At 48.1% G+C, this 26,432-nt stretch overlaps 1 protein-coding gene and 1 long non-coding RNA gene across 2 annotated transcripts in view; one reads left to right on the forward strand and one right to left on the reverse strand.

Annotated features, from left to right (window-relative positions):
• Nucleotides 1-872: 872 nt before the first annotated feature.
• LOC307227194 (unconventional myosin-Ig-like) overlaps nucleotides 873-26,432 on the reverse strand; it is a 100,500-nt gene continuing 74,940 nt past the window's right edge. The window contains exon 22 of the mRNA XM_079996441.1: nucleotides 873-1,587. Within this exon, the coding sequence (XP_079852567.1) occupies nucleotides 1,431-1,587 (157 nt within the window). The 3' untranslated portion in view covers nucleotides 873-1,430. The remainder of the gene's footprint in view (nucleotides 1,588-26,432) is intronic.
• Nucleotides 12,996-26,432, forward strand: part of LOC307199358 — a 155,486-nt gene continuing 142,049 nt past the window's right edge. The window contains exon 1 of the long non-coding RNA XR_013831922.1: nucleotides 12,996-13,307. This is a non-coding gene — a long non-coding RNA (uncharacterized lncRNA). The remainder of the gene's footprint in view (nucleotides 13,308-26,432) is intronic.

Raw genomic sequence — 26,432 nt, forward strand, 5'->3', positions numbered from 1 at the left:
GCAGAACAAGAGTTTGCTTTTGCCTCCAGAAGAAACCTGTGCTGCAAAGCACCCTTCTGCAAACTGGCCTCCCACAGCACTCCAGCGGTGTTGGACCACAACTCCCATCAGCCCCTGCCAGCACAGGAATAATAATAATAATAATAATAATAATAATAATAATAATAATATACCCCGCCCATATGGCTGGGCTTCCCCAGCCACTCTGGGCGGCTTCCAACAAAATATTAAAATACCGTAATACATCAAACATTAAAAGCTTCCTTAAACAGGGCTGCCTTCAGATGTCTTCTAAAAGTCTGGTAGTTGTTGTTCTCTTTGACATCTGGTGGGAGGGCGTTCCACAGGGCGGGTACCACCACCGAGAAGGCCCTCTGCCTGGTTCCCTGTAACTTGGCTTCTCGCAGGGAGGGAACTGCCAGAAGGCCCTCGGAGCTGGACCTCAGCGTCCAGGCTGAACGATGGGGATGGAGACGCTCCTTCAGGTATACTGGACCGAAGGCTGAGCTATGCAGCCCCAGGGAACACAACTTGATTGGCCTCTTCCCTTTCGCGTAATCCACATCACACAGGTCTCCGCACATTCCGGCTCATTCTCCCATGGCGTACTGAAGGGGAAAACACCGGGTAGCGTGGCTTAAGGATTCTCCCTCCACCACCACCCTGAGCAAGGAGGAATGATGTCACCATCAGGAGGAGTGTCAGAGTAACTGGGGGACCTTCCTTGCTCTGTCCCGTGAATGCGGCGATAAGGAGGCTTTCAAGTTTCACCATGCAGATCAGCATAGAGAACGAAGGAAACGATAGGAAGTCCCATTATGTGTTTTTTGTTTTTTTAATCCATGTTAATAAACAGAGAAGAAAACAAGAGATAGTAGAAATATAAATTAAGTTTATTGTTTGTTGACAAACGGGGTATTACTTGTATATGGTTGTTGTTTCATTTATAAGATTTAAAGAATATTTATACAGTGGTAACTCTGGTTACGTACTTAATTCGTTCTGGAGGTCTGTTCTTAACCTAAAACTGTTCTTAACCTGAAGCACCACTTTAGCTAATGGGGCCTCCGCTGCTGCCGCCCAATTTCTGTTCTCATCCTGAAGCAAAGTTCTTAACCCGAGGTACTCTTTCTGGGTTAGCGGAGTCTGTAACCTGAAGAGTATGTAACCCTAGGTACCACAATACTGTATTTGTTGCATAAGATTGTCAATAAAGTATTAAAAAAGAGAGAGAGAACGAAGGAAAGAATCTACGGCTAGGTACTTCTTTCCTTTTGTTTGATAGGGTTCCTACTCCACACTAGCAGTCCAAGCAGCGATGCTTTGCTGCATGATTCTAAAACACGATTCTAAGCCTTGATGATTATTATTTTTACTCTCCGTTGCGGGGCTGTCAGGATGAAGTCCTGTCCTCCAAAATTGACCAGTGTTTATCTCCTCGGCCAGAGAAGCACGAAGCCATCACGGCTCTTGGCGAAGTCGGGCGTGGTCTGTTCTGCGCGCGTCTCCACGGAGACCAATTTTTTCCGCCCGTGGAGGCTGAGCTGAATGCAATCCGAGACCTGAACCCGGAGATCCCTCTTAGTCCTGCAAACATGAGAAAGGAAGAGTGAAAATCTGAGGGTAGGAGCTCAAACTGCTTCCCGGGAAATATGAAAAAGTTAGCTGTCTTTAAAACACAAATGTAAAAAGTGGCTAAGAAGTATAAAAATGCACTAAGTAAATTTTGGAAGTTCAAACAAACTGAAGGGCCTTATTTCCCCCCCATATGTCAGACACGGCCAAACTTGGCCCTCCAGATGTTTTGGGACTACAACTCCCATCATCCCTAGCTAACAGGACCAGTGGTCAGGGATGATGGGAATTGTAGTCCCAAAAATATCTGGAGGGCCAAGTTTGGCCATGCTTGACATATGTGGCAGACATGTAAAAAGGCTTTGGGGGAAATGATACATGATGAATCGAAGAAAAGGTTCAAATTGGTTATTCCCCAAAGTTTTCTCCTAGGGATAATAGGGAGGGAGGTTCTGAAAAAGATGGTTAAACTATTTAATAATACTAATACTAATACTAATACTAATACTACTAATACTAATTTTTATTTATACCCTGCCCTCCCCAGCCAAGGCCAGGCTCAGAGCGGCTTACAAGCAATAATAAAAACAAGTTGAATGATTACAACTTAAAAACAAAATTAAAATACAACATTAAAATATTAAAATGTAGCCTCCTCGCAGGAGGAGAAGGAAAAGAAAAAGAAAGAGAGGGAGGGAATCAAATTGGCTCCAAGCCAAAGGCCAGGCGGAACAACTCTGTCTTGCAGGCCCTGCGGAAAGAAATCAGATCCTGCAGGGCCCTGGTCTCATGAGGCAGAGCGTTCCACCAGGCCGGAGCCAGTGTTGAGAAGGCCCTGGCTCTGGTTGAAGCTAATCTAACTTCCTTAGGGCCCGGGACTGTTATTCTAAAGCAGCAATGCTGCAGCAAGCAAAGGCCCCAGCAGCTCAGTCAGCTGCTTGTGGCTGCAAAGCCAGACAGGATGTATGTGACTGTTGCCATGGAAACAAAGGGGCAGTCCATTCTCCTTATTGAGCACAGGATGTGAGCTCTGTGTGTGTCATATGACCTGTACAGGATGTACATGGGTGGAGTTTGGTGTTTCTCTCTGTTTGTTGAAGAGAGCAGACATGTTTTCTCTGTACTGAAGTGAAAGACAGGAATAAAGACAATGTAGATACATCTGTCTGTGTCTGATTCCCCTCCCTGGGGATATGCTGGAGAGCAGGGAGGAGGAGAGCAGTTGGTGTGTTTTTCTCACAGCCTGAGGAAAATCGCCGGAACGGACCTCGTGTGTATTTCCTGCCGGGAGTCGCCGGAGGGAGGTCAAAAGAATTCAGCCGGTGCCTGGAGAGATAGGCACATACCTCTGACCGAGCCTGAATTCTGACATTGGTAGCAGTTGACGGTTGCTACGATCCATGGGAGTCTGCATCAAGGAGACTGTATTCATCCCTCTCCATGGAAGCCTGAGATGGAGGCTGTTTCTCTGCAGCTAGAAGCTGACCAGAAGAAGCTGAAAGCCAAGCTACGGAGCCCAGGTATGAGATTTTCGGGCTTAAGAAGTGTGAATGCAGATGGATTAATTCTCTGCTTCATGGGAGCAACGTTTGGAAAAAAACAGCTCCGAGAGAGAAGAGTCTGCATTCCAAACATTCCTGTGGTTTTTCCTGTCCAAGGAAAGGAATGTGGTTGCTTAGCAACGCAGGCCAGTTTCAAGATAAGGGCTGGAAGTCAGGCTATGCCCAAAGAGGCACAAACAGCTCGTGTTTTGACTAGGCCCTTAGAAAGGAACTGGGAAAGGGACTTTCCAAGCGGCCAGTGTTATTGCTGCCAGGTGCACAGAGTGTAAACAAGCCAGCTATTGGATTTTAGAGGCTTGTGTTTGAGAGTCAATGCAAGGACTCAAAATGGATGCCAAGAAGGGGGGAGGCCTGCCTTCTCCACCCCACTTGACCAGTGACAATTATGCATCTTGGTCTATTAAGATGAAGGCCTTGCTGCAGAATCAGAGACTGTTTGGGGTGATTGAGAACCCCATCCCTGCAGCACCAACGCGTGCTTGGGAGTCACAGGATGTGAAGGCCAGAACCGCTATAATTCTGTGCGTGTCAGAGTCTCAGCTTGTTCATATACAAGATTTACAGCACGCGAAAGATGTTTGGGACACGCTGAGAAGGACACATCAGAGAGATGCAGGTTCTTCAGCGTTGCTGTATTTTGAAAAGCTGACCAACCTGAGGCTTGCGCCTGATGGAGATGTTCAAGCGCACCTGACGGAAATGAAATTTCTGCGTCAGCAGATGGTGGAACGCAATTTCCGTCTGCAGGAGGAAGTGTTTTGCTTCATGGTGATAAACAGCCTGAATCGGACTTACAAAACCGTTGCCAGTCAGCTGGGGTCTCTCCCAGCGCAAGATCTAACGTCGGACAGGGTCTTTGCCGTGGTTCTGAACGAACACGACAGACTTGCCGCCCTGGAAGTCAAGGACAGGGGGAGGGAAGAACGGAGTTCAGACACCCCCACTGCTGTAGCTACTGGAGGAGACGCCGTAGCTTTGAACGTTGTCCGATGCCACGATTGTGGGCAGACTGGGCATCTTCAGCGGTACTGCAGGAAGCCACGTCAGAACAAAGGAGCCAAGGGAAGCTCCACGAAGTCTGAGGCGTCAGGCAGAAGTCATGCCAAGTCACAGGCGAAGCCTGCAAAGGCTTTGATGTCCCTAAAAGCCACACCACAAGTGGGGAATTCCTTCGTTTTAGACACTGGGTGTACATTTCACATGACACCACGTAGGGATTTGTTTTCGTCGTTTAAGAAGCAAAGCTTCGTTGTACAACAAGCCAACGGTCAAGAGCTGGAAGCCACCGGAATTGGGACTGTGTATCTTAAAAGTCTGAACTTGACTATAAACAATGTTTATTTGGTTCCAGAGTTGAAGTACAATCTGCTCAGCGTTTCGCAGATTGCCAAGAAGGGACTAAAACTGTCCTATGATGATCAACACTGCGAGATCTACAAAGATGGAGAGTTGTATCTTTCTGCCAAAGAGAAAGATGGACTGTATTTGTTGACTTTTGATCAAAGTGATTACATGGAATGTAATTCTTGTGATTCTAACATGATTTCTTTTGCAGGTGTAGCCAAGAAGAACACCAAGCAGGTCACCTCGAGGGTTGACAAGGCATTTCAGCGGGTGTATGCTGATGTGATTGGTCCTTTAGCACCATCTAGAGGCAATGCAAAGTATTACCTAATATGTGTTGATTCTTTTACAGGTTTTGTCTGGATTTATCTTTTGGAGAGACCGAAAGAAGCCTTAGAAAGGTTTAAAGAGTTTTGTGATAAGGTTAAAAATATGCATGATGCTGACATAGAATGTCTTTGCACAGATGAGAAGCCAATTTTTCTCTTACAGGATTTCCAGAGGTTCCTGAAGAAGAAAGGGATAAGACACAAAATTGCAGCTTCCGAAGAAGCTTGGAACAGATGTGTCTGTGTTAGAGTGAACAAAGAATTGCAAAAGGGAATGCATGCGCAATTGCTTAGTTCACATCTGCCACATGAGTACTGGGCTGAGTCGCTAATGTCATATTGTTACACGTGGTTGAGAAAGGTTTCAAAAGACTTGGGATGTTCTCCTTTTGAGAAACTGTTCCACAGAAAACCTTCTGTTGCCCATTTCAAGGTTTTTGGGTCTCATGTGAGGACAGAAGCTCCAGGTGGAGTAAAGAATGCCAGAGGCATTTTTGTGGGTTATGAAAAGGGTCTCTACAGAGTAATTTTGTCTGAATCTGGTAAGGTGATTCTCACAAAATTTCTAGAGAGTGCTCCTGAACAGGAGCGAGTGATTGTTCACACATTTCCCACAGGAGATGATGATGATTCTGATGATGATGATGATGATGAGTTTGATCTTATTGAGTTCAGTAGTACTGATGATGACAGCGATAGCTCAGACAGCTCAGTTGTCACAGTCATTGAGAAGAAATCTCACACAATGACTAGACCCTCAGAAGAGGAGGATGAACCACTGATTAAGCTTAGTACTGGTTCTTCAGAGAGTTCAGAGGCTGAACCAGAAAGCAGAGAAGAGCAGCACCTCTTACGTAGGTCTGAAAGAGCAACGAAGGGTGTACCACCCAAGAGGTATTCAAAAGAGTTTGCCAACCAAGCTATTGCATGTGTTGCTGTTGTGAACGACCAAGGTCAAATTGAAGCTGTGTCTGAGTCAGAGACAAAGGCACAACAGAGAGTTGTTAACCAAGGTAATGCAGAAGCACTCATTCCTTGGAAGTCACACAACCAGAGAGGTACATTGGTAAAACCAGTGGCGGGTAGTTCCAAGGGTGGAACTGAAACAACAGGGGAGTGTTATACATATAACAACTGTTTGTTTTCTTCTCTGGATGACGCTTTGCTCGCAGCACGCATTGATGCTTTAGGGGGAGTATGTTATTCTAAAGCAGCAATGCTGCAGCAAGCAAAGGCCCCAGCAGCTCAGTCAGCTGCTTGTGGCTGCAAAGCCAGACAGGATGTATGTGACTGTTGCCATGGAAACAAAGGGGCAGTCCATTCTCCTTATTGAGCACAGGATGTGAGCTCTGTGTGTGTCATATGACCTGTACAGGATGTACATGGGTGGAGTTTGGTGTTTCTCTCTGTTTGTTGAAGAGAGCAGACATGTTTTCTCTGTACTGAAGTGAAAGACAGGAATAAAGACAATGTAGATACATCTGTCTGTGTCTGATTCCCCTCCCTGGGGATATGCTGGAGAGCAGGGAGGAGGAGAGCAGTTGGTGTGTTTTTCTCACAGCCTGAGGAAAATCGCCGGAACGGACCTCGTGTGTATTTCCTGCCGGGAGTCGCCGGAGGGAGGTCAAAAGAATTCAGCCGGTGCCTGGAGAGATAGGCACATACCTCTGACCGAGCCTGAATTCTGACAGGGACCTCTAGGTAAAGGTAAAGGTACCCCTGCCCGTACGGGCCAGTCTTGACAGACTCTGGGGTTGTGCGCCCATCTCACTTAAGAGGCCAGGGGCCAGCGCTGTCCGGAGACACTTCCGGGTCACGTGGCCAGCGTGACATCGCTGCTCTGGCAAGCCAGAGCCGCACACGGAAACGCCGTTTACCTTCCCGCTGGTAAGCGGTCCCTATTTATCTACTTGCACCCGGAGGTGCTTTCGAACTGCTAGGTTGGCAGGCGCTGGGACCGAGCAGCGGGAGCGCACCCCGCCGCAGGGATTCGAACCGCCGACCTTTCGATCGGCAAGCCCTAGGCGCTGAGGCTTTAACCCACAGCGCCACCTGCGCCACCTGCGACAGGGACCTCTAGGGTGTTGCTATTTATGGACCTTGAGGCTCTCCGTGGGGCATACCGGGAGAGGCGGTCCTGTAGGTACGAGGGTCCTAGGACGTGAAGGGCTTTAAAGGTCAAAAGCAGCACCTTAAATCTGACCCTGTAGTCCACCGGGAGCCAGTGCAGCTGGAAAAGCACTGGGTGAATATGCTCCCATGGCAGGGACCCCGTGAGGAGCCTTGCTGCAGCATTCTGCACCCGCTGGAGTTTCTGGGTCAGCTTCAAGGGCAGCCCCGCGTAGAGCGAATTACAGTAGTCAAGCCTGGAGGTGACCGTCGCATGGATCACTGTGGCCACACATTGATAATAATTATTATTATCAGCCATAGGACCTCTGTCTTCGAAGGATTTAGTTTCAATCGGCTCCCACGAAACCATCCAGCTTCCAAGCATCTGGTCAGTGTTTCCGGGGCCGAGTCGGTGTGGCCATCCATCAGCAGATGGATGCTGGTTAGATCAATAACGTCCTTAGGAGGACAACCAAATTTAAGCATTCGCGAGCTTTTTTGCAACAGCAGAAGTTAGGTTTGCAACAGCAGAAGCCAGAATCCTGTACAGTATATGCAGAAAATAAAAAGAAGGAGAAATTCAGAGTAAGGAGGCTTCAAAAGTTAATGGACTATGCGGAAATAGTGAAATGGACAGCAAAAATAAGAGACAAAAGGGACGAACTGTTCATGGAAGAGTGGAGCCCCTTTTCGGACTATTTGAAGAACTGTTATATTCAAATGAAAACGTGAGTAGGGTTCGAATTATGAGCAGAGGGATGAAACCGATAAGCAAAATAGAGCATAATTCTATTATATAAAGCAGTGGGGATAAGGTAAGAATAAAAATATCATGGAAGTAAGGATGGGAGGTCAAAATTTTGAGAAAAACATGTATTGAAATATAAATAAATTTGCAACATCTGTGAAAATCAATAAAAAAACTATGCCTTAAAACAAACGAACGTAAAAACAAGAGATTTGCGGAGCTCTTGGGAACCAGAAGTCTTGTCCTACCAACAGAATTCCCCTGGGTGATGCACTCACTGACCCCATTCTGCTCCTGCTGACCCCCTTACTGCAAAGGAACAGTCCAGGGGGCAGACTGAGCCTTGGGAGGTTATTTTTGGAGAGGTGTTATGTACTGAGTTGAATAGGATCCAAAATGCAGCAGTCTGATTGGTCCTAGAACAATAGGGTTCAGAATGCAGCAGTCTGATTGGTCTGCAGGAGCCACCCAATCCAGCTCCAGGTGGAAGTGAATACACAACCTGATTGGCTTACAGGAGAATTCCGGAATTAGCCAATCACGTGCGGCCCATTGTGTAAATAATGTACAGTGGTGCCTCGCAAGACGAAATTAATCCGTTCCGTGAGGCTCTTCGTCTAGCGGTTTTTTCGTCTTGCGAAGCAAGCCCACTGACAGTTTAGCAGATTAGCACTATTAGCGGTTTAGCGGCTTTTAGCGATCAGCTGTTAAGTGGCTTATCAGCGGATCAGCTGATAAGTGGCTTAGCGGCTTAGGAAAAGGGGGGGAAAGGGGAAAAAAACCGCAGGAACTCGCAAGACATTTTCATCTTGCGAAGCAAGCCCATAGGGAAATTCGTTTTGCGAAGCGCCTCCAAAACGGAAAACCCTTTCGTCTAGCGGGTTTTCCGTCTTGCGAGGCGTTCGTCTTGCGGGGCACCACTGTATATTAAGCAGATATTGTGGGGGAACTTTCATTCCTCGCACTATGAGCTGAATAAAGAACATGAAATCCACACTCGACTACGAGTATATTTCAAGAGGTTAAGGCCGGCCGGTGTTTATTTGCGCGCGCTCTCTCTCTCTCTCTCTCTCTCTCTCTCAGCTTCGAAACCTCCAAAACAGATTGAAGAAAAATCACCCTGAGCTTCCCACCTCTACATGGTCTCAGTGGTGGGATGCTAATTGGTCTATTCCCCGTTAGGATAAGGCATGGGTAGGCAAACTACGGCCCAGGGGCCGGATCCAGCCCAATCCACTTCTCAATCCGGCCCATGGATGGTCCAGGAATCAGAGTGTTTTTACATGAGCAGAATGTGTGCTTTTATTTAAAATGCATCTCTGGGTGATTTGTGGGGCACAGGAATTTGTTCACCCCCCAAATACAGTCCGGCCCCCCGCAAGGTCTGAGGGACAGTGGACTGGCCCCCTGCGGAAAAAGTTTGCTGACCCCTGTACTACAACCTGCTTAAGCATGATGCTGGTACCCAAGAAGGACCAGTCAGCAGATAGGCAGTGTGGCATAGTGGTTAGAGTCTCAGCCTAGGACCTGGGAGAAGACCAGGGTTCGGATCCACACCCGGCCATGAGGCTCACTGCCTGTCAACCTAACCTACCTCACAGGGTTGTTGTGGGAATTAAATAGGGGTGGGATGTGAGAGAGAGAACCATTTTCGCCACCTTGTGCTCCTTTGGAGAGAGAAAAGGTGTGATATAAATGTAATTTTAAAAATATATAAAAATCCCGAAACGCATCTTGCGGTGGAGAATCCGCCCCCTCCCCCCAGCAGACGGAGCAGATCATTTTAACCCACGTCTAAACTCGTCTCTTCCTGGCCAACCGTTGCCACGGCAACTGGGCACTCAGCAAGAACCATGGCAACTGGGTCCAAATGCTTCTTCCTGCAGTCCAAATATGGCAGCAGGATGTTGGAAGGCGAGGACCTGGAAGTGTCATCCCAAGGCAGGCTGATTATTATTATTATTATTATTTTAATTTTTTTAAGTACCAGGGTGGACCAACGGCCCTTAATGGTGAGGAACGAAATCGAAAGATGGAGGTGAATTGCCACTTGGTTCAAGATCGGGGAGAAGGAGGAACCCCAGGGGGCAGCAACAGTCTGGAAGCAAATTCAGAAGCGCTGCAGGATAACAACAACAACAACAACAACAATAACAATTCTATTATTTGTACCCTGCCCACTTGCCCCAGCCACTCTGGGTGGCTTCCAACATAATAAAACAAACATAATAAACAGTCCTAGTTGCAGCGACACTCTGTTCCAGCCAGACCCCTGCAGAGATTATGCAACCACCTTATAATTACACAACAATTGTAACTTAAGATGCATTGCAACGCTCAGCCAGTGTGGTGTAGTGGTTAAGAGCGGTAGTCTCCTAATCTGGTGAACCGGGTTCGCGTCTCCACTCCTCCACATGCAGCTGCTGGGTGACCTTGGGCCAGTCACACTTCTTTGAAGTCTCTCAGCCCCACTCACCTCACAGAGTGTTTGTTGTGGGGGAGGAAGGGAAAGGAGAATGTTAGCCGCTTTGAGACTCCTTAAAGGGAGTGAAAGGTGGGGTATCAAATCCAAACTCTTCTTCTTCTTCTTCAGCGCAGATTACCAGGAGTTCAGCTGGATCTGCTATTCTCTGTGCACATCCATGGGTAAGCGATTTTGAGTGCTCTAATATCTTATTTCGGAGCGAGTTAAGTTGTCCCGTCGCATGTAGCAGAATTCGAACCCCATTCCCTTGAAAACGGAAGCACCTGGTGCTTTCGGGATTCCTAAACGCTTAGCTTTGGAGTGTCTCGCCTCCTTGTACTCTGATTGACTCCAAACCATGCCTGAAAAGCACCCCTTCTGTGATGACTTGAGTGACTCTAGGGCAGGAACCCCCAAACTCGGCCCTCCAGATGTTTTGGGACTACAACTCCCATAATCCCTGAGGACTGGTCCTGTGAGCTAGGGATGATGGGAGTTGTAGTCCCAAAACATCTGGAGGGCCAAGTTTGCCTATGCTTGCTCTAGGGCAGTGTTTCCCAACCTTGTGCCTCCAGCTGTTTTTGAACTACAACTCCCATCATCCCTGACTAGCAAGACCGGTGGCAAGGGATGATGGGAATTGTAGTCCAAAAACAGCTGGAGGCACAAGGTTGGGAAACACTGCTCTAGGAATAAGATTACACCACTGCAGAAGGAATAAGATTACACCACTGGGGAGCAGAGACAGAAGTGTGGTCCAGGCTTTGTTCCATTGTAGTGCAAGGGTGTCTCTCCCAGCTGGTGGGGTTTTTTTGTGTGCGCATATGAACATATTTTGCCATTTTTCATTGACACAATAATTACTGTATTTTTCGCCCCATAGGACGCACTTTTTCCTCTCCAAAAATGAAGGGGAAATGTGTGTGCGTCTGTCAGGGAACTGCCATCGGAACCAGAGGCGGAGGGAAGGCTCCAGAGTGATGCTGGAGAGGGTCCCAGCAGGGAGAGAGGCAGCCCATCTGCTGGGGAAGGAAATCAGCGTAACACCAGGAGAGAAGGGGGGCAGATGGGGGAGTCGGAGAAAAGGCTCCAGGACTCTTCACCGGAGACTAGTGGGGAGAGCACGGGTACTCCTCTGCCCACACCCACCCTGCGCAGAAGACTTCCGCGCAGGGAGAGTAGGAGGAGACTTGGCGTCAAAGAACTTTTTTGCTGGAAGAAGTTTAAGAAACGCCCACTGACGGATTCTGCCAGCGACTGAGACAGCCACGAAGTGAAGGGCTGTCCAGACAGAAAGGGTTCAACCAGGCAACCAAGCCAAGAGTGGCGGAAACTTACGCATGAGCAACCCCTAGAACCATTACAGCGTCCTATGGGGCGAATACAGGCTTTCGCTGAAGCCTGGAGAGTGAGAGGGGTCTGTGCGCACCGATGCCTCTAGCTCTCCAGGCTTCAGGAAGCTATCCGCAAGCCTTGCGAGCCCTCCGGAGGGCGCCCCGTGCTTCAGGCAGGTGTGCGCAAGGCTTGGGGCTGCAGCCGCGGCTGGCGGGGGAAATAATTTTTTTTTATTCATTTCCCCCCCCAAAAAAACGAGGTGCGTCCTATGGGCCGGTGCGCCCTATAGGACGAAAAATACGGTAACAGTGGATTTATATTGGATCAATCTACACATCATCCCTTTGTCCTTTGATGCTTTCTTTAATGCAACCACTACTATGCTTTAGGGACGCGGGTGGCACTGTGGGTTAAACCACAGAGCCTAGGACTTGCTGATCAGAAGGTCAGTGGTTCGAATCCCCACGACGGAGTGACCTCCCGTTGCTCGGTCCCAGCTCCTGCCAACCTAGCAGTTCGAAAGCACGTCAAAGTGCGAGTAGATAAATAGGTACCACTCCGGCAGGAAGGTAAACGGCGTTTCCGTGCGCTGCTCTGGTTTGCCAGAAGCGGCTTAGTCATGCTGGCCACATGACCTGGAAGCTGTACGCCGGCTCCCTCGGCCAGTAAAGCAAGATGAGCGCCGCAACCCCAGAGTCAGCCACGACTGGACCTAATGGTCAGGGGTCCCCTTTACCCTTTATATGTATATATGTGTATATACTGTATTTTTCGCCCTATAGGATGCACCGGCCCATAGGACGCACCTAGATTTTTTTTTGGGGGGGGGATAAAGGAAAAAAAATTATTTCCCCCCCGCAGGCGCAGGGCTGGGGCGGGGGAAGCCCGAGCTCCCCCCTCCCCCAGCCCCCAGAACGGGACCCAGAGCGATGCCGAAGCTGCGTGCAGCTTTGGCATTGCTCTGGGAGCTTGCGGGGCTGGAGGAGGGGGAAGCCCTTCGCCAGCCTTCTAACCAAGTCGGAGGACAGTGGGAAAGGCGCGCTGCACCTCTCCCACTGTCCCCCGAGTTTGTGGGGCTGGTGATGGGGCTCTCCAGGCTTCAGCAAAAGCCTGCATTTGCCCCATAGGACATACACACATTTCCCCTTCATTTTTGGAGGGGGAAAAGTGCGTCCTATAGGGCGAAAAATACAGTGTGTGTGTGTGTGTGTGTGTGTGTGTGTGTGTGTGTGTGTATACAACCAGATTATCAATCAATATATCCATTTACACCCCCCCCCCCTTCTTTATCTGTCAGCTATATTTTTGTAGGGTAGGGTAGGGGGCACTGGGGATGAACTTATGGAACCTATCCTGAAAAAAAAGTTTGGGAAACCCTGGTTTATATTAAGGAGGTCTGCACTGCAGGGTACTTGCTTTGAATGATATTAAATCACAGAATCATGGAGCTAGAAAGGACCACAATGGTCATCTGCAACCCCCTGCGATGCAGGAATCTTTTGCCCAACGAAGGATTCGAACCCAGGACCTTGAGTCTCACGCACTACCAACTGAGCCAGGTAAACAGGTCCTGATCTCCCTTGGTCCCTGCTCCTGCCAACCTAGCAGTTTGAAACCACGTCAAAGTGCAAGTAGATAAATAGGTACCGCTCCGGCAGGAAGGTAAACGGCGTTTCCGTGCGCTGTTCTGGTTCGCCAGAAGCGGCTTAGTCATGCTGGCCACATGACCCGGAAGCTGTACGCCGGCTCCCTCGGCCAATAAAGCAAGATGAGCGCCGCAACCCCAGAGTCGGCCACGACTGGACCTAATGGTCAGGGGTCCCTTTACCTTTAAGGTAGTGTGTATGGGAGTATATTGTATTTAATTATGGGGTATCCGAGTTTTTAGGGGGCTAACCAGGCTGGGATAGCAGGCTTGTTGGTTTTTGAATGTCTGATGTAGATTTTTTTCAATTTCGCTGTTTTGTATGGGACAATGACAATATCGTATCATATCCCTCTCCCTCAGTCCTGTTTTCCTGTTTGATAATATACATTGCCGTTAACCTTTGGGCTGGTGGGATTGCTGAGCTGTGCAGAGAGCGCCCAAGCAGGGAAGTGTACAATAATATACATTGCCGTAATATACATTGCCGTAAACCTTTGGGCTGGTGGACTTGCTGAGCTTTGCAGAGCTCCGTAGGACGCCCCTTTTTCTGAGCGAGGGTTTTTGGGTGAGATCGGTGCTTTGATTCATTGAGCTGCTTCAAAGGGGGAGTTCCTTCGAGAGCTGCCTTATCACATTACAAAGTAAATCGCACCTCTTTTCTGAAGACACACGTCTCGCCATCTGGAAGGCGACCTCTGACGGCCCCCAGACTTGACCTGAGTCTTTAGAGACTGGGTAATCGATTCCCTCCACTCCGCCCTGCGGTGGGCGACGACATCTGTCTTTTGCAATCCTCCCCCTCTTGTGTTTTCAATGGGATGGGGAGCACGAGAGAGAGAGAGAGAGAGAGAGAGAGAGAGAGAGAGAGAGAAGATGGTCTCAGAGCATTAAGTGTTCAAGAATAGGTTCACGGATGGAGCCCAAAGCTGTTAAGAGAGAAAGGAGTTAATCTGGGCCAGCCTTCCAAAAGCTAAGGCTCTGTGAATGCCAACTCCCGCCAGCCCCAACCAGCACAGGGCACCTGTGCATGCAAAAAGTTCCTTTTTCACACCGCCGACTTATTGCAACCACAAAGTGCCCTAAGGAAGTTAGATTATCCTCCACCGGGGCCGGGGCCTTCTCAGTGATGGCTCCGACCTGGTGGAATGCTCTGTCCCAGGAGACCAGGGCCCTGCAGGATTTAACTTCCTTCCGCAGGGCCTGTAAGACAGAGCTATTCCGCCTGGCTTTCAATGTGAACTTAGCCTGATCTTTTTTTTAAAAAAATAATAATTTTTATTGGGTTTTCACATTTTAGAAACACACACACAAATGAAAACAAAAACAAAACATGTATAATTTCATAACCTTACTTTCTTAACCCCCCTCCCTGACTTCCCCCCACCCCACCCCTTCATACATCCCAAATCCAATAATTAGCTCAGCAGGTTCTTATCTCTCTTCTTTAACATATTATTGTTGTTTTTAAAATTAATTCTTATTACTTGGCCAAATTTTACTTGTCCAGTTTTCTTATAAATATTAAGTCCTTTTCTAAGGTCGACCCAAATTCCCTTCCACGAATTTCCCCCTTTTTATATTAAATGTAGGTCATGATAGCCAAACACAAAAGTCATAAAAGTTTTAAAGTTCTGTTCTCCCCTCCCTCCCTACCCCGGTTTCTGTCCCTTCCCAAATAAATGTCCACAAAACAGTTCTTAGCCTGGATTCCTCACATCAGAGGCCTTCAAATCTCTGTCAGTCTCTCTCTGCCGGTTTTGTTGGTAGCCCTCTTTGTTGGTCCTCAGTTCTCGAAGGAGCTCTGGCACAGTCTCGTCAAATTTTCTTCCATCCAAAATACTTGGTAACAACTGCTGATCTTTTATTCCCCTTCCTTTCCCCTTTTTATGAAGATTACCCGCTCTGGGATCCCACAGCTAATTCTCCCCTGGTTTCCTCACTGGCCCAAATAGGACTAATTTAGCCAGCTAGCCCTGGTGATCATCTAATGTTTATTGCATGGATTTCCCCCCTAAACTGGACCGAGGCTGTTTAGGGCTTTAAAGGTCAGCACCAACACTTTGAATTGTGCTTGGAAATGTACTGGGAGCCAATGTAGGTCTTTCAAGACCGGTGTTATGTGGTCTTGGCGGCCGCCCCCAGTCACCAGTCTAGCTGCCGCATTCTGGATTAGTTGTAGTTTCCGGGTCACCTTCAAAGGTAGCCCCACATAGAGCGCATCGCAGAGATAACCAGATCATGCACCACTCTGGCAAGACAGTCCACAGGCAGGTAGGGTCTCATCCTGCATACTAGATGATGCTGATAAACAGCTGCCCTGGACACGAATTGACCTGTGCCTCCATGGACAGCTGTGAGTCCGGAATGACTCCCAGGCTGCGCACTTGGTCCTTCAGGGGCACAGTTGCCCCATTCAGGACCAGGGAGTCCCCCACACCCGCTCGCCCCCTGTCCCCCAAGAACAGTACTTCTGTCTTGTCAGGATTCAACCTCAATCTGTTAGCCGCCATCCATCCTCCAACCGCCTCCAGACACTCACACAGGACCTTCACTGCCTTATGTTACTACCTGTCTGCAAGGACCCACCTCTGTTCTCTCCTCCCTGTCCAAGGAAGCAGGCGCTTCCAGAGGAGCCCAGCAGATCAACGATCCGCAGGATCCCGGATGCTACAGGGAGCAAGCAGCCCCAGGCAGCTCACATGCCACCAGGGTGAACAAAGGGGCCCTTATGGCAATCCACTGCACTATTCATAGACCTGCAGGCTTTGGATTTGAGAACGAAAGTGCCCTCTGCAGCTGCCGCAGAGATACAACACAGCTTCAAGGCTCAGCACCAAGTTTGCCCTGGAGATACCTGGAGGAGATGGCATGGCTGGTAGCACCAGCCACCAGCAGCCTTGCAGATCTGAGCTTTCTCACCCGTGCTTAAAGCAGAGAACCTGTTCTGCTCGTGATAGTTGCTGCAACATACCCTGCAACCGTCCCGATTTTCCCAGGACATCCTGGAATTACAGAAGAATGTCCCAGCTTCCAAAAGGATCCTGGGATGTCCCGCCAACTGCCAAGCTTGGGGAGGAATATGAGCTGGCAGCTAACGGTTGCTTGCGGTGGTGCAAGGCTCTCGTGCAAGTCAGCTAGTTTGCGTGACTTTCGGCATTGTGGCCCCACACGAGACAGCCGACTCGCACAAGAGCATGGCGCCCAAAGACATGGGTGCTGATTTTCTTCAGTGGAATGTTGGAGAGGATGCTGTAATTATTTTATGTTATTTCGTTCATTAATAAACAGCATAAACCAAAGAGAAAAGTAAAGGTAAAAGGACCCCTGACCGTTAGCTCCAGTCGTGGCCGACTCTGGGGCTGCGGCGCTCATCTCGCTTTACTGGCCGAGGGAGCCGGCATACAGCTTCCGGGTCATGTGGCCAGCATGACTAAGCCGCTTATGGCAAAACCAGAGCAGCACACACAAACGCCGTTTACCTTCCCGCCGTTTACCTTCCCGCCAGAGCGGTACCTATTTATCTCCTTGCACTTTGACGTGCTTTTAGACTGCTAGGTTGGCAGGAGCAGGGACCGAGCAATGAGAGCTCACCCCATCGCGGGGATTCGAACCGCCGACCTTCTGATCAGCAAGTCCTAGGCTCAGTGGTTTAGACCACAGAGCCACCCGCGTCCCTTTAAACCAAAGATAAAAGGACATTAATAAATACAATTGCAGCAGATTGGAAACAACTTAAGGTTGGGCATTTTCCTTGAGCTTGTTGTTCCAAAACATTGCCCCAAAATGCCCATTTTCCCATAAGCGCCTTAGGCTGGTTGATATGAATTATTTTGCAATAAGTTAGCTTAGTGGTAGTAACAATGAACCAAATTTTCTCAATGCATTCAAATATAGTAGGAGATATGCTTCCCCCCACCAGTTATTAGCTATTATAATCTTGATAGAAGTTAAACACTATTTCTTGTTAGGCGATGATATACCCTTGGAACCTGAAATATTTCTGCTTGGTTGTCTAAAAAAAGACGTTATTCCAGAAAGTAATCGTTTTAATTGTTCTATTGCTGTTTTATTAGGGGTTTGGCTTTTGGTGTTTCTTTCATTCTCATCTAGTCTCGCCACCCAGTGAGCTTCACGGCTAAGCAGGAATCCGAACCCTGCTCTCCCAAGCCATAGTCTAGCACTCTAACCACTGCACCACACTGTCTCTGTACTGTACCATTGCAGCCATTTTCATTGTACCCTTGTGAGCCCTCTTCAAAATTTTGATGCAGAAAGGTGGGACAGAAATATTCTGAAGGGATACGCGGCAAAACCAATCCGTGTTCCAGAGGCCTTCCGTCTCCAACCTGCCAGGGCAGTGAGAGAATTGCATCAGGCCTGCCTACATCCCTGGATTACACCTGCAGGTTTTTGGTCTGTGCCAACAGCAAACCCTCGGATGAATCAGTTGCAATGACTTGGCAGTCCCTTGTGACTTTGATCCTCTAGCAGCTTTGAGGATCAAACTGGGCTTGCCAAGTCATCGCCACTTCCCGCTGCTTAATGTTCAGAGCGCAGCCTGTTTGATGTTTGGGAAACACTTCGCTCCAAAGCCACTGTCCACCCGAAGAAGATAAAACAGTGCTCCTGGGGCCAGCTCCTTCCTCGGAGCATCTCGGGAAATAAAAACCTCTGCGTGTGCAACAGACGCATCTGGCCTTGAGTGCACACTCACATAAATGCGTGGAGGGTGTTTACAGTTTGCCATCTCACATACCACAGATAGTAATAGTAATTTATTATTTGTACCCCGCCCATCTGGCTGGGTTGGCCCCAGCCACTCTGGGCGGCTTCCAACAAAGACTGAAAATACCGTATTTTTTGCTCTATAAGACTCACTTTTCCCCTCCTAAAAAGTAAGGGGAAATGTGTGTGCATCTTATGGAGCGAATGCAGGCTGCGCAGCTATCCCAGAAGCCAGAACAGCAAGAGGGATTGCTGCTTTCGCTGCACAGTGATCCCTCTTGTTGTTCTGGCTTCTGAGATTCAGAATTTTTTTTTTCTTGTTTTCCTCCTCCAAAAACTAGGTGCGTCTTGTGGTCTGGTGCATCTTATAGAGCAAAAATACGGTGCATTAAAATGTCACACATTAAAAACTTCCCTGAACAGGGCTGCCTTCAGGTGTCTTCTAAATGTCAGGTAGTTGTTTTTCTCTTTGACATCTGGTGGGAGGGCATTCCACAGGGTGGGTGCCACCACCAAGAAGGCCCTCTGCCTGGTTCCTGTAACCTCACTTCTCGCAGCAAGGGAACCATCAGAAGGCCCTCAGCGCTGGACCTCAGTGTCCGGGCAGAACGATGGGGGTGGAGATGCTCCTTCAGGTATACTGGGCCGAGGCCGTTTAGGGCTTTAAAGGTCAGCACCAACACTTTGAATTGTGCTTGGAATTAAAAACCTCTGCGTGCGGAACGGACGCATCTGGCCTTGAGTGCACACTCACGTAAATGAGTGGAGGGTGTTTACAGCTTGCCATCTCACATGCCACAGATATTAATAGTAATTTATTATTTGTACCCCGCCCATCTGGCTGGGTTTCCCCAGCCACTCTGGGCGGCTTCCAACAAAGATTGAAAATACCGTATTTTTTGCTCTATAAGACTCACTTTTCCCTTCCTAAAAAGTAAGAGGAAATGTGTGTGCATCTTATGGAGCGAATGCAGGCTGCGCAGCTATCCCAGAAGCCAGAACAGCAAGAGGGATTGCTGCTTTCGCTGCACAGCGATCCCTCTTGCTGTTCTGGCTTCTGAGATTCAGAATTTTTTTTTTCTTGTTTTCCTCCTCCAAAAACTAGGTGCGTCTTGTGGTCTGGTGCATCTTATAGAGCAAAAATACGGTGCATTAAAATGTCACACATTAAAAACTTCCCTGAACAGGGCTGCCTTCAGGTGTCTTCTAAATGTCAGGTAGTTGTTGTTCTCTTTGACATCTGGTGGGAGGGTGTTCCATACGGCAGGTGCCACCACCAAGAAGGCCCTCTGCCTGGTTCCTGTAACCTCACTTCTCACAGGGAGGGAACCGCCAGAAGGCCCTCAGCGCTGGACCTCAGTGTCTGGGCAGAACGATGGGGGTGGAGACACTCCTTCAGGTATACTGGGCTGAGGCCGTTTAGGGCTTTAAAGGTCAGCACCGACACTTTGAATTGTGCTTGGAATTAAAAACCTCTGCGTGCGGAACGGACACATCTGGCCTTGAGTGCACACTCACGTAAATGCGTGGAGGGTGTTTACAGCTTGCCATCTCACATGCCACAGAGAGGAACGTAAGAAGGCCAGCGCATCATGCCAGTGGCCTGTTCTCACAGTGGCCAACCTGCAGACAGGATCTAAACACCTCCATGTATGCCACTTTGAGCTCCTTTTTGGGGGGGGGAGGTCTGATATAAATGCAATAAAATAAATAAAATCGCGCTGGTCAGGGCCCCAATGCCGTTTCAGTGCTTGTGAGAGCTCCCTCCCTCCTCTTTCTCTCCCTCTCTCCTTTCACCCTCCCTCACCTTGACACCTTCCTTCCTTTTCTTCACCTCTCTTTCTTTCTCTTTCTGCCTCCTTCCAGGCTCCTTGCTTAATCTCAGCTGTTAATGAGCTTTCTGGCAGTTCCCTAGCAACCGTGTCCCAGGCATCTGCAAAGTGGGGCAATCAGGTTTCCTGCTCTGGCTTTAGAGAGGGAAAGAGGCGCATCTTTGCGGGCGACCCAAAACCGCAAAGGAGCTGCGAAAGATTACGAGGGCAGGATTCGAATTCTAGCTGCATCCCCAGAACACTGGGCAGCAAAACGAGAACACGTATTAAGAACTGGGGAGTTAAAAATGCAAAGGGCCCTGGAGATCAAGTCAAAGGCCTACCCAGTGGCCAACGAGACGCAAGGAGGACAACAGCCCACCCGAGATTTCCATGCTGCCTCTGAGTGTAGACAGAATGGGGCAGCCATGACTAGCAGCCACTGATAGCCTTTTTTTCCATGGATTTCCGCTTTTAAACCCATTTGGGTTGGCGGCCATAGAATCATAGAATCATAGAATCATAGAATTGGAAGAGACCACAAGGGCCATCGAGTCCAACCCCCTGCCAAGCAGGAAACACCATCAGAGCACTCCTGACATATGGTTGTCAAGCCTCTGCTTAAAGACCTCCAAAGAAGGAGACTCCACCACACTCCTGGGCAGCAAATTCCACTGTCAAACAGCTCTTACTGTCAGGAAGTTCTTCCTAATGTTTAGGTGGAATCTTCTTTCTTGTAGTTTGGAGCCATTGCTCCGTGTCCGCTTCTCTGGAGCAGCAGAAAACAACCTTTCTCCCTCCTCTATGTGACATCCTTTTATATATTTGAACATGGCTATCATATCACCCCTTAACCTCCTCTTCTCCAGGCTAAACATGCCCAGCTCCCTTAGCCGTTCCTCATAAGGCATCGTTTCCAGGCCTTTGACCATTTTGGTTGCCCTCCTCTGGACACGTTCCAGTCTGTCAGTGTCCTTCTTGAACTGTGGTGCCCAGAACTGGACACAGTACTCCAGGTGAGGTCTGACCAGAGCAGAATACAGTGGCACTATTACTTCCCTTGATCTAGATGCTATACTCCTATTGATGCAGCCCAGAATTGCATTGGCTTTTTTAGCTGCCGCGTGACATCAATGCTTCATGTGGCATCAATGCTTCATGTGGTAGGGAGTTCCATAGTCTAACTGTGCAAAGAATGCCTATCTTTTCTCTGTCCTGAATCTTCCAAGAGTCAACTTCAGGGGATGTTCACACATTCCAGCTTTGAGGAAGAGGGAGAAAAGCTTAGCCGTCTTCAAATAACTAAAGGGCTCTCACATGGAAGAGGGAGCAAGCTTGTTTCCTCTGCTCCAGAGGGTAGGACCCAGGGCCGGGGGTGCAAGGGGTGCGGGGCACCCGGGTGCCGAATTCTGGGGGGCGCCAGGTGCCTGCCGCTGAAACCGCCTAAGTTCTTAACTACAGTGGACACTTGGGTTATGAACGTGATCCATGCAGGAGGCACATTCGCAACCTGCAGCGTCGCATCTGCGCATGCGCGGGTTGTGATTTGGCGCTTCTGCGCATATGCAAAGCGCTATTTAGCACTTCTGTGCATGCGCAACCGCCGAAACCTGGAAGTAACCCGTTCCTGTACTTCCAGGTTTTGGCGCATCTGTAAACCGAAAAAACGCAACCTGAAGTATGTATGTATGACTGTATCTACCTGTCATTATGAAATAATAAATAATTTTGATCAAGCTAGAAAAACAAAATACATATATACCTAGGTATTACTGAAATGTTTTCCTACTGTTTCACTAAAGGACTTTCGACTCTGTGTGCTCGTTTACCAAAGACACACCACATTAGCGGTGGCGCTTGTCATTTACAACGGCAGCGCTTGTCAGACTCAATGAGTATAATTGTATTGTAAATACAAATTAAAAAGTTTCTTTCTTTCTCCTCCCTTCTTTCGTAAACAAGAGATAAGGTGTAAGCGTGGTGTCTGACATAAGGATAATAAAAGTTAATTTGGGGGCCAAACTAAATTGGGAGGGGCCACTGGACGGATCTTTGTACCCTGGTCGCACATATGCTAAAGACAGCCCTAGTAGGACCCCAATCGATGAATTCAAATGGCCAGAAAGGAGATTCCTAAATACACATTAAGAAAAATTTCTGTACAAAGGATGAACAGGTCAAGTCGGTAATGATACACCGGGCAAGGGATCTGGGACATAATATTCAGATGGCAGATTGGGAAAAGTTATGGAAAACAGACCTGAAGTTCACGGCATTGATATTTTGAAAGAGAATTATATGAAAATGATGTAACAGTGGTATTTGACTCCTACAGACTTGGCAAACATGTATAGGACACGTACAAATACCTGCTGAAAATGTAAGAAAAAGAAAGTACCCTTTTTCATACGTGGTGGTTTCATACGTAAGGTGGTAAAAGCCTTCTGGGAGATGACATATAATGAAATGAAAAAAATGTTTTTAAAAAAATTGTTTTAAAAAACCAGAAGCTTTTTTATTAGGAATTACAGGTATAGACATTCCAAAGGTCCAGAAAAGACTTTTTATGTATGGAACAACAGCCGCACAGATGCTACTAGCCCAGAGATGGAAAGAAGGAATGGCAAGCCAAGATGATGGACTATGCCAAAATGGCAAAGCTGACTGGAAAACTCTGGAACCAAGAGGACAAAAACTTGACAGAAGAATGGGGAAAATTTCTAAGTTATTTAAGAGACCACTGTAAGAAGATTGAAACATTGGCAGGATTTTGATTTCGTGTGTAGTGTAACAATTACCAAGGACAATATGGATGGACATAAAAGTTTGAGTTTGGAAGAAGATGCAGTTTTAAATATTTAAATCAGGACTCAGGGGAAGTCCTGATATTTGGAGAAATCTCTGTACAGTGGTACCTCGGGTTACAGACGCTTCAGGTTACAGACCCCGCTAATCCAGAAATAGTACCTGAGGTTGAGAACTTTGCTTCAGGATGAGAACAGAAATCGCGTGGCGGCAGTGGGAGGCCCCATTAGCTAAAGTGGTACCTCAGGTTAAGAACAGTTTCAGGTTAAGTACGGACCTCCGGAACGAATTAAGTACTTAACCTGAGGTACTACTGTATATGCATTTAGATTTTTATAACTTTGTATTGGAAAAATCAAATAAAAATGATTTTTAAAAAAGAATAATTTTTTGACAGTAAGACCTGCTTGGTTGTGGAGCAAATTACCTCAGCAGGCGATGGACTTTCCTTCATTGGAGGTTTCTAAGCAGAGGTTGGGTGGCCAGGGTTGGACTAGGTGTCCCTTCCAAGTCGACGATTCTCTGTGTGTTGCTGTAACCCGCCCTTGTCCCTTATGGCGAAGGAATCTTACAAGTAAAAAATAATACATGCACATGAGCTTTGTGCCCCACAGATGGGGGCAATTCCCTCCTTGACAGCAGCCCCTTCATTTTGTCAGGACGTGTTTTCTGCTGCCAAATCTTAAGATGTGCAAATTAAAGACTCCGCTAACAGGTGATCGCATTCCGGAGAGCTGTCGCTTCGCGTCTCGCACTTGGAAACGGCGCAAAACAGCATCGCAGGGGGAAGTGCGACACGTCCAGACTCCTCGCACAAATTTCATGTGGCTTGCGTTAATTATGCACTATTTATTCCCAGCCATAATTAAAAATACACACAGGAGCTTCTGGCCTTACAGATAAAGAGGCTGCTCTAGCACATGGCAAAGTGTGATGTCCACTTCATCTGGGGACCTGCCACTATCTCTGGAGGCCTTCTGTCGACGCGAGCTCGGCTCGGGGAAAGGCAGATCTCGGACATGCAGCTCATCAGTTTTGTGGAATTAATTAAGCTAAATGGTTTTAATTGGATTTTGAATAAGCATGCAATTAATTGCTACTGTTTTGAATTTTATTGTGTTGCTATCTTCCATAGTGGGGACGTGGGTGGCGCTGTGGGTTAAACCACAGAGCCTAGGACTTACCGATCAGAAGGTCGGTGGTTCGAATCCCCGCAACGGGGTGAGCTTCCATTGCTCGGTCCCTGCTCCTGCCAACCTATCAGTTTGAAAGCACGTCAAAGTGCAAGTACGTCAAAGTGTTCTTCCATGCAGCTCAGGGGCAGAACACCTGTTTTTTCCACTGTTTTTACAAGGCAGGGACGCCTTGTAGGACTTGCCGATCAGAAGGTTGACGGTTCGAATCCCCGTGACGGGGTGAGCTCCCGTTTCTCGGTCCCTGCTCCTGCCAACCTAGCAGTTCAAAAGCACGTCAAAGTGCAAGTAGATCAATAGGTACCGCTCTGGCGGGAAGGTAGACAATTGGCGGCTGTGGCGAGGTGTGCGATCAGCAATGGCTGTGAGCAGGTGGGTGAGCGATTGGTGGAAGTGACCTCCCATGCCCTCCCCCAAAGCTAAAAAACTTAATTTCTTAATTTTGGGGTTACAAGAAAAGGGGGTTGTGTTATACATAGGGTTGCAAGGGATGCGGGTGGCGCTGTGGGTTAAACCACAGAGCCTAGGACTTACCGATCAGAAGGTCGGTGGTTCGAATCCCCGCAACGGGGTGAGCTCCCATTGCTCGGTCCCTGCTCCTGCCAACCCAGCAGTTCAAAAGCACGTCAAAATGCAAGTAGATCAATAGGTACCGCTCCGGCGGGAAGGTAAACGGCGTTTCCATGCGCTGCTCTGGTTCGCCAGAAGCGGCTTAGTCAAGCTGGCCACATGACCCGGAAGCTGTACGCCGGCTCCCTTGGCCAGTACAGCGAGATGAGCGCCACAACCCCAGAGTCGACCATGACTGGACCTAACAGTCAGGGGTCCCTTTACCTTTATCTTCCATAGTGGGTCACGCAAGCCACTGTTCTGAATAAGGCTTTTTATAGTGAGCACTGGGGATGAGTTTGTGGAACCAAGGGGCAGTGGGCTGAAAAAGTTTGGGAACCATAGGAGTTGACAAGAAAGACCAGTGGTCTGATGCAACATCCTATGTATTGTTATAACGCAACATCCTATGTATGTTGGTCAGGACTTTGCTATTCAGTGCCAGCGAGTGTCCATCAACGGTGTCTCCGAAAATTTTTACACATCACTTGGGAAGACAGGCGAACTAAGGCCAGTGTACTGGAAGAAGCAAAGATCATCAGTGTCAAAGAGATGATTCTTCAACATCAACTTCGTTGGACTGGTCATGTTGTGCGGATGCCTGATTATCGTCTTCCAAAGCAACTACTCTATTCCCAACTTAAAAATGGAAAGCGTCATGCTGGTGGTCAACAAAAGAGGTTTAAAGACTCTCTCAAGGCAAATCTTAAAGAATGTAGTATAAACACCAACAATTGGAAAACACTGGCCTGCGAGCGCTCCAACTGGAGAACAGCCTTTACCAAAGGTGTCATGGGCTTTGAAGACGCTCGAACTCAGGGCGCAAGGGAGAAACGTGCTAAGAGGAAGGAACGCACGCTTGGCAAATCCACACCAGGATCAACTCCCACCCGGAACCTATGTCCCCACTGTGGAAGGACGTGTGGATCCAGAATTGGCCTCCACAGTCACTCACGGACTCACTGTTAAAACCGTGTTCATGGAAGACAATCTTACTCAGCCACAAGGAAGAAAAATAAGAAGATTCAGTACCATGGCCAGCGCCTCCTCCAAAGACCTCTTTTTTTTTCCTTTGGGAAGGGTGGCTGGAGATCACAGACTTCAGGTCCATGAAGCATAGAATTGTAGAAATGTAGAGCTGGCAGGGAGCCCAAGGGACAACTATAAACTTCTGCAATGCAAGAGCTACAACTACAGAATCCCTGACAGATAGCTGTCCAACCTCTGCTGAGAAGCCTTTATTGAAGTAGAGTCCACCTATGACAGGGGTAGGCAAACTCAGGCCCGGAGCCCAGATGCGGCCCAATCGCTTTCTCAATCCGGCCCTCAGGCGTTCTGGAAATCAGCGAGTTTTTACATGAGTAGAATGTGTCCTTTTATTTAAAATGCATCTCTGGGTTATTTGTGGGGCCTGCCTGGTGTTTTCACATGAGTAGAATGTGCCCTTTTATTTAAAATGCACCTCCGAGGTTATTTGTGGGGCATAGGAATTCGTTGATTCCCCCCCCCCTTCAAAATATAGTCCGTTCCCCCACATGGTCTGAGGGACGGCGATAAAAGTAGAATGTGCCCTTTTATTTAAAATGCATCTCTGGGTTATTTGTGGGGCCTGCCTGGTGTTTTCACATGAGTAGAATGTGTGCTTTTATTTAAAATGCATCTCTGGGTTATTTGTGGGGCCTGCCTGGTGTTTTCACATGAGTAGAATGTGTCCTTTTATTTAAAATGCATCTCTGGGTTATTTGTGGGGCCTGCCTGGTGTTTTCACATGAGTAGAATGTGCCCTTTTATTTAAATGCATCTCTGGGTTATTTGTGGGGCCTGCCTGGTGTTTTCACATGAGTAGAATAGATCCTTTTATTTAAAATGCACCTCTGGGTTATTTGTGGGGCATAGGAATTTGTTGATTTCCCCCCCCCCTCAAAATATAGTCCGTTCCCCAACATGGTCTGAGAGACGGCGATAAAAGGGAACCACCATACCGGGATGAAGGCGTTTTCTTTTATTTGCCCCTGTGTCAAACTAACCCCTTTCCACCCCCAGGAGACACACGGGGACACACTTGCACACTGCCGCCAGCACATGTGTCACGACACACAGTTTGGAAAGCTCTGGGCTAATGGAGAGAGAGATCAGCTCAGGCATGTCTGGCAAAGAATTGCTGTTGCCTTC

The sequence above is a fragment of the Podarcis cretensis genome (genome assembly GCF_951804945.1).
Source record: "Podarcis cretensis genome assembly, chromosome: 12".
Classification (NCBI taxonomy): domain Eukaryota; kingdom Metazoa; phylum Chordata; class Lepidosauria; order Squamata; family Lacertidae; genus Podarcis; species Podarcis cretensis.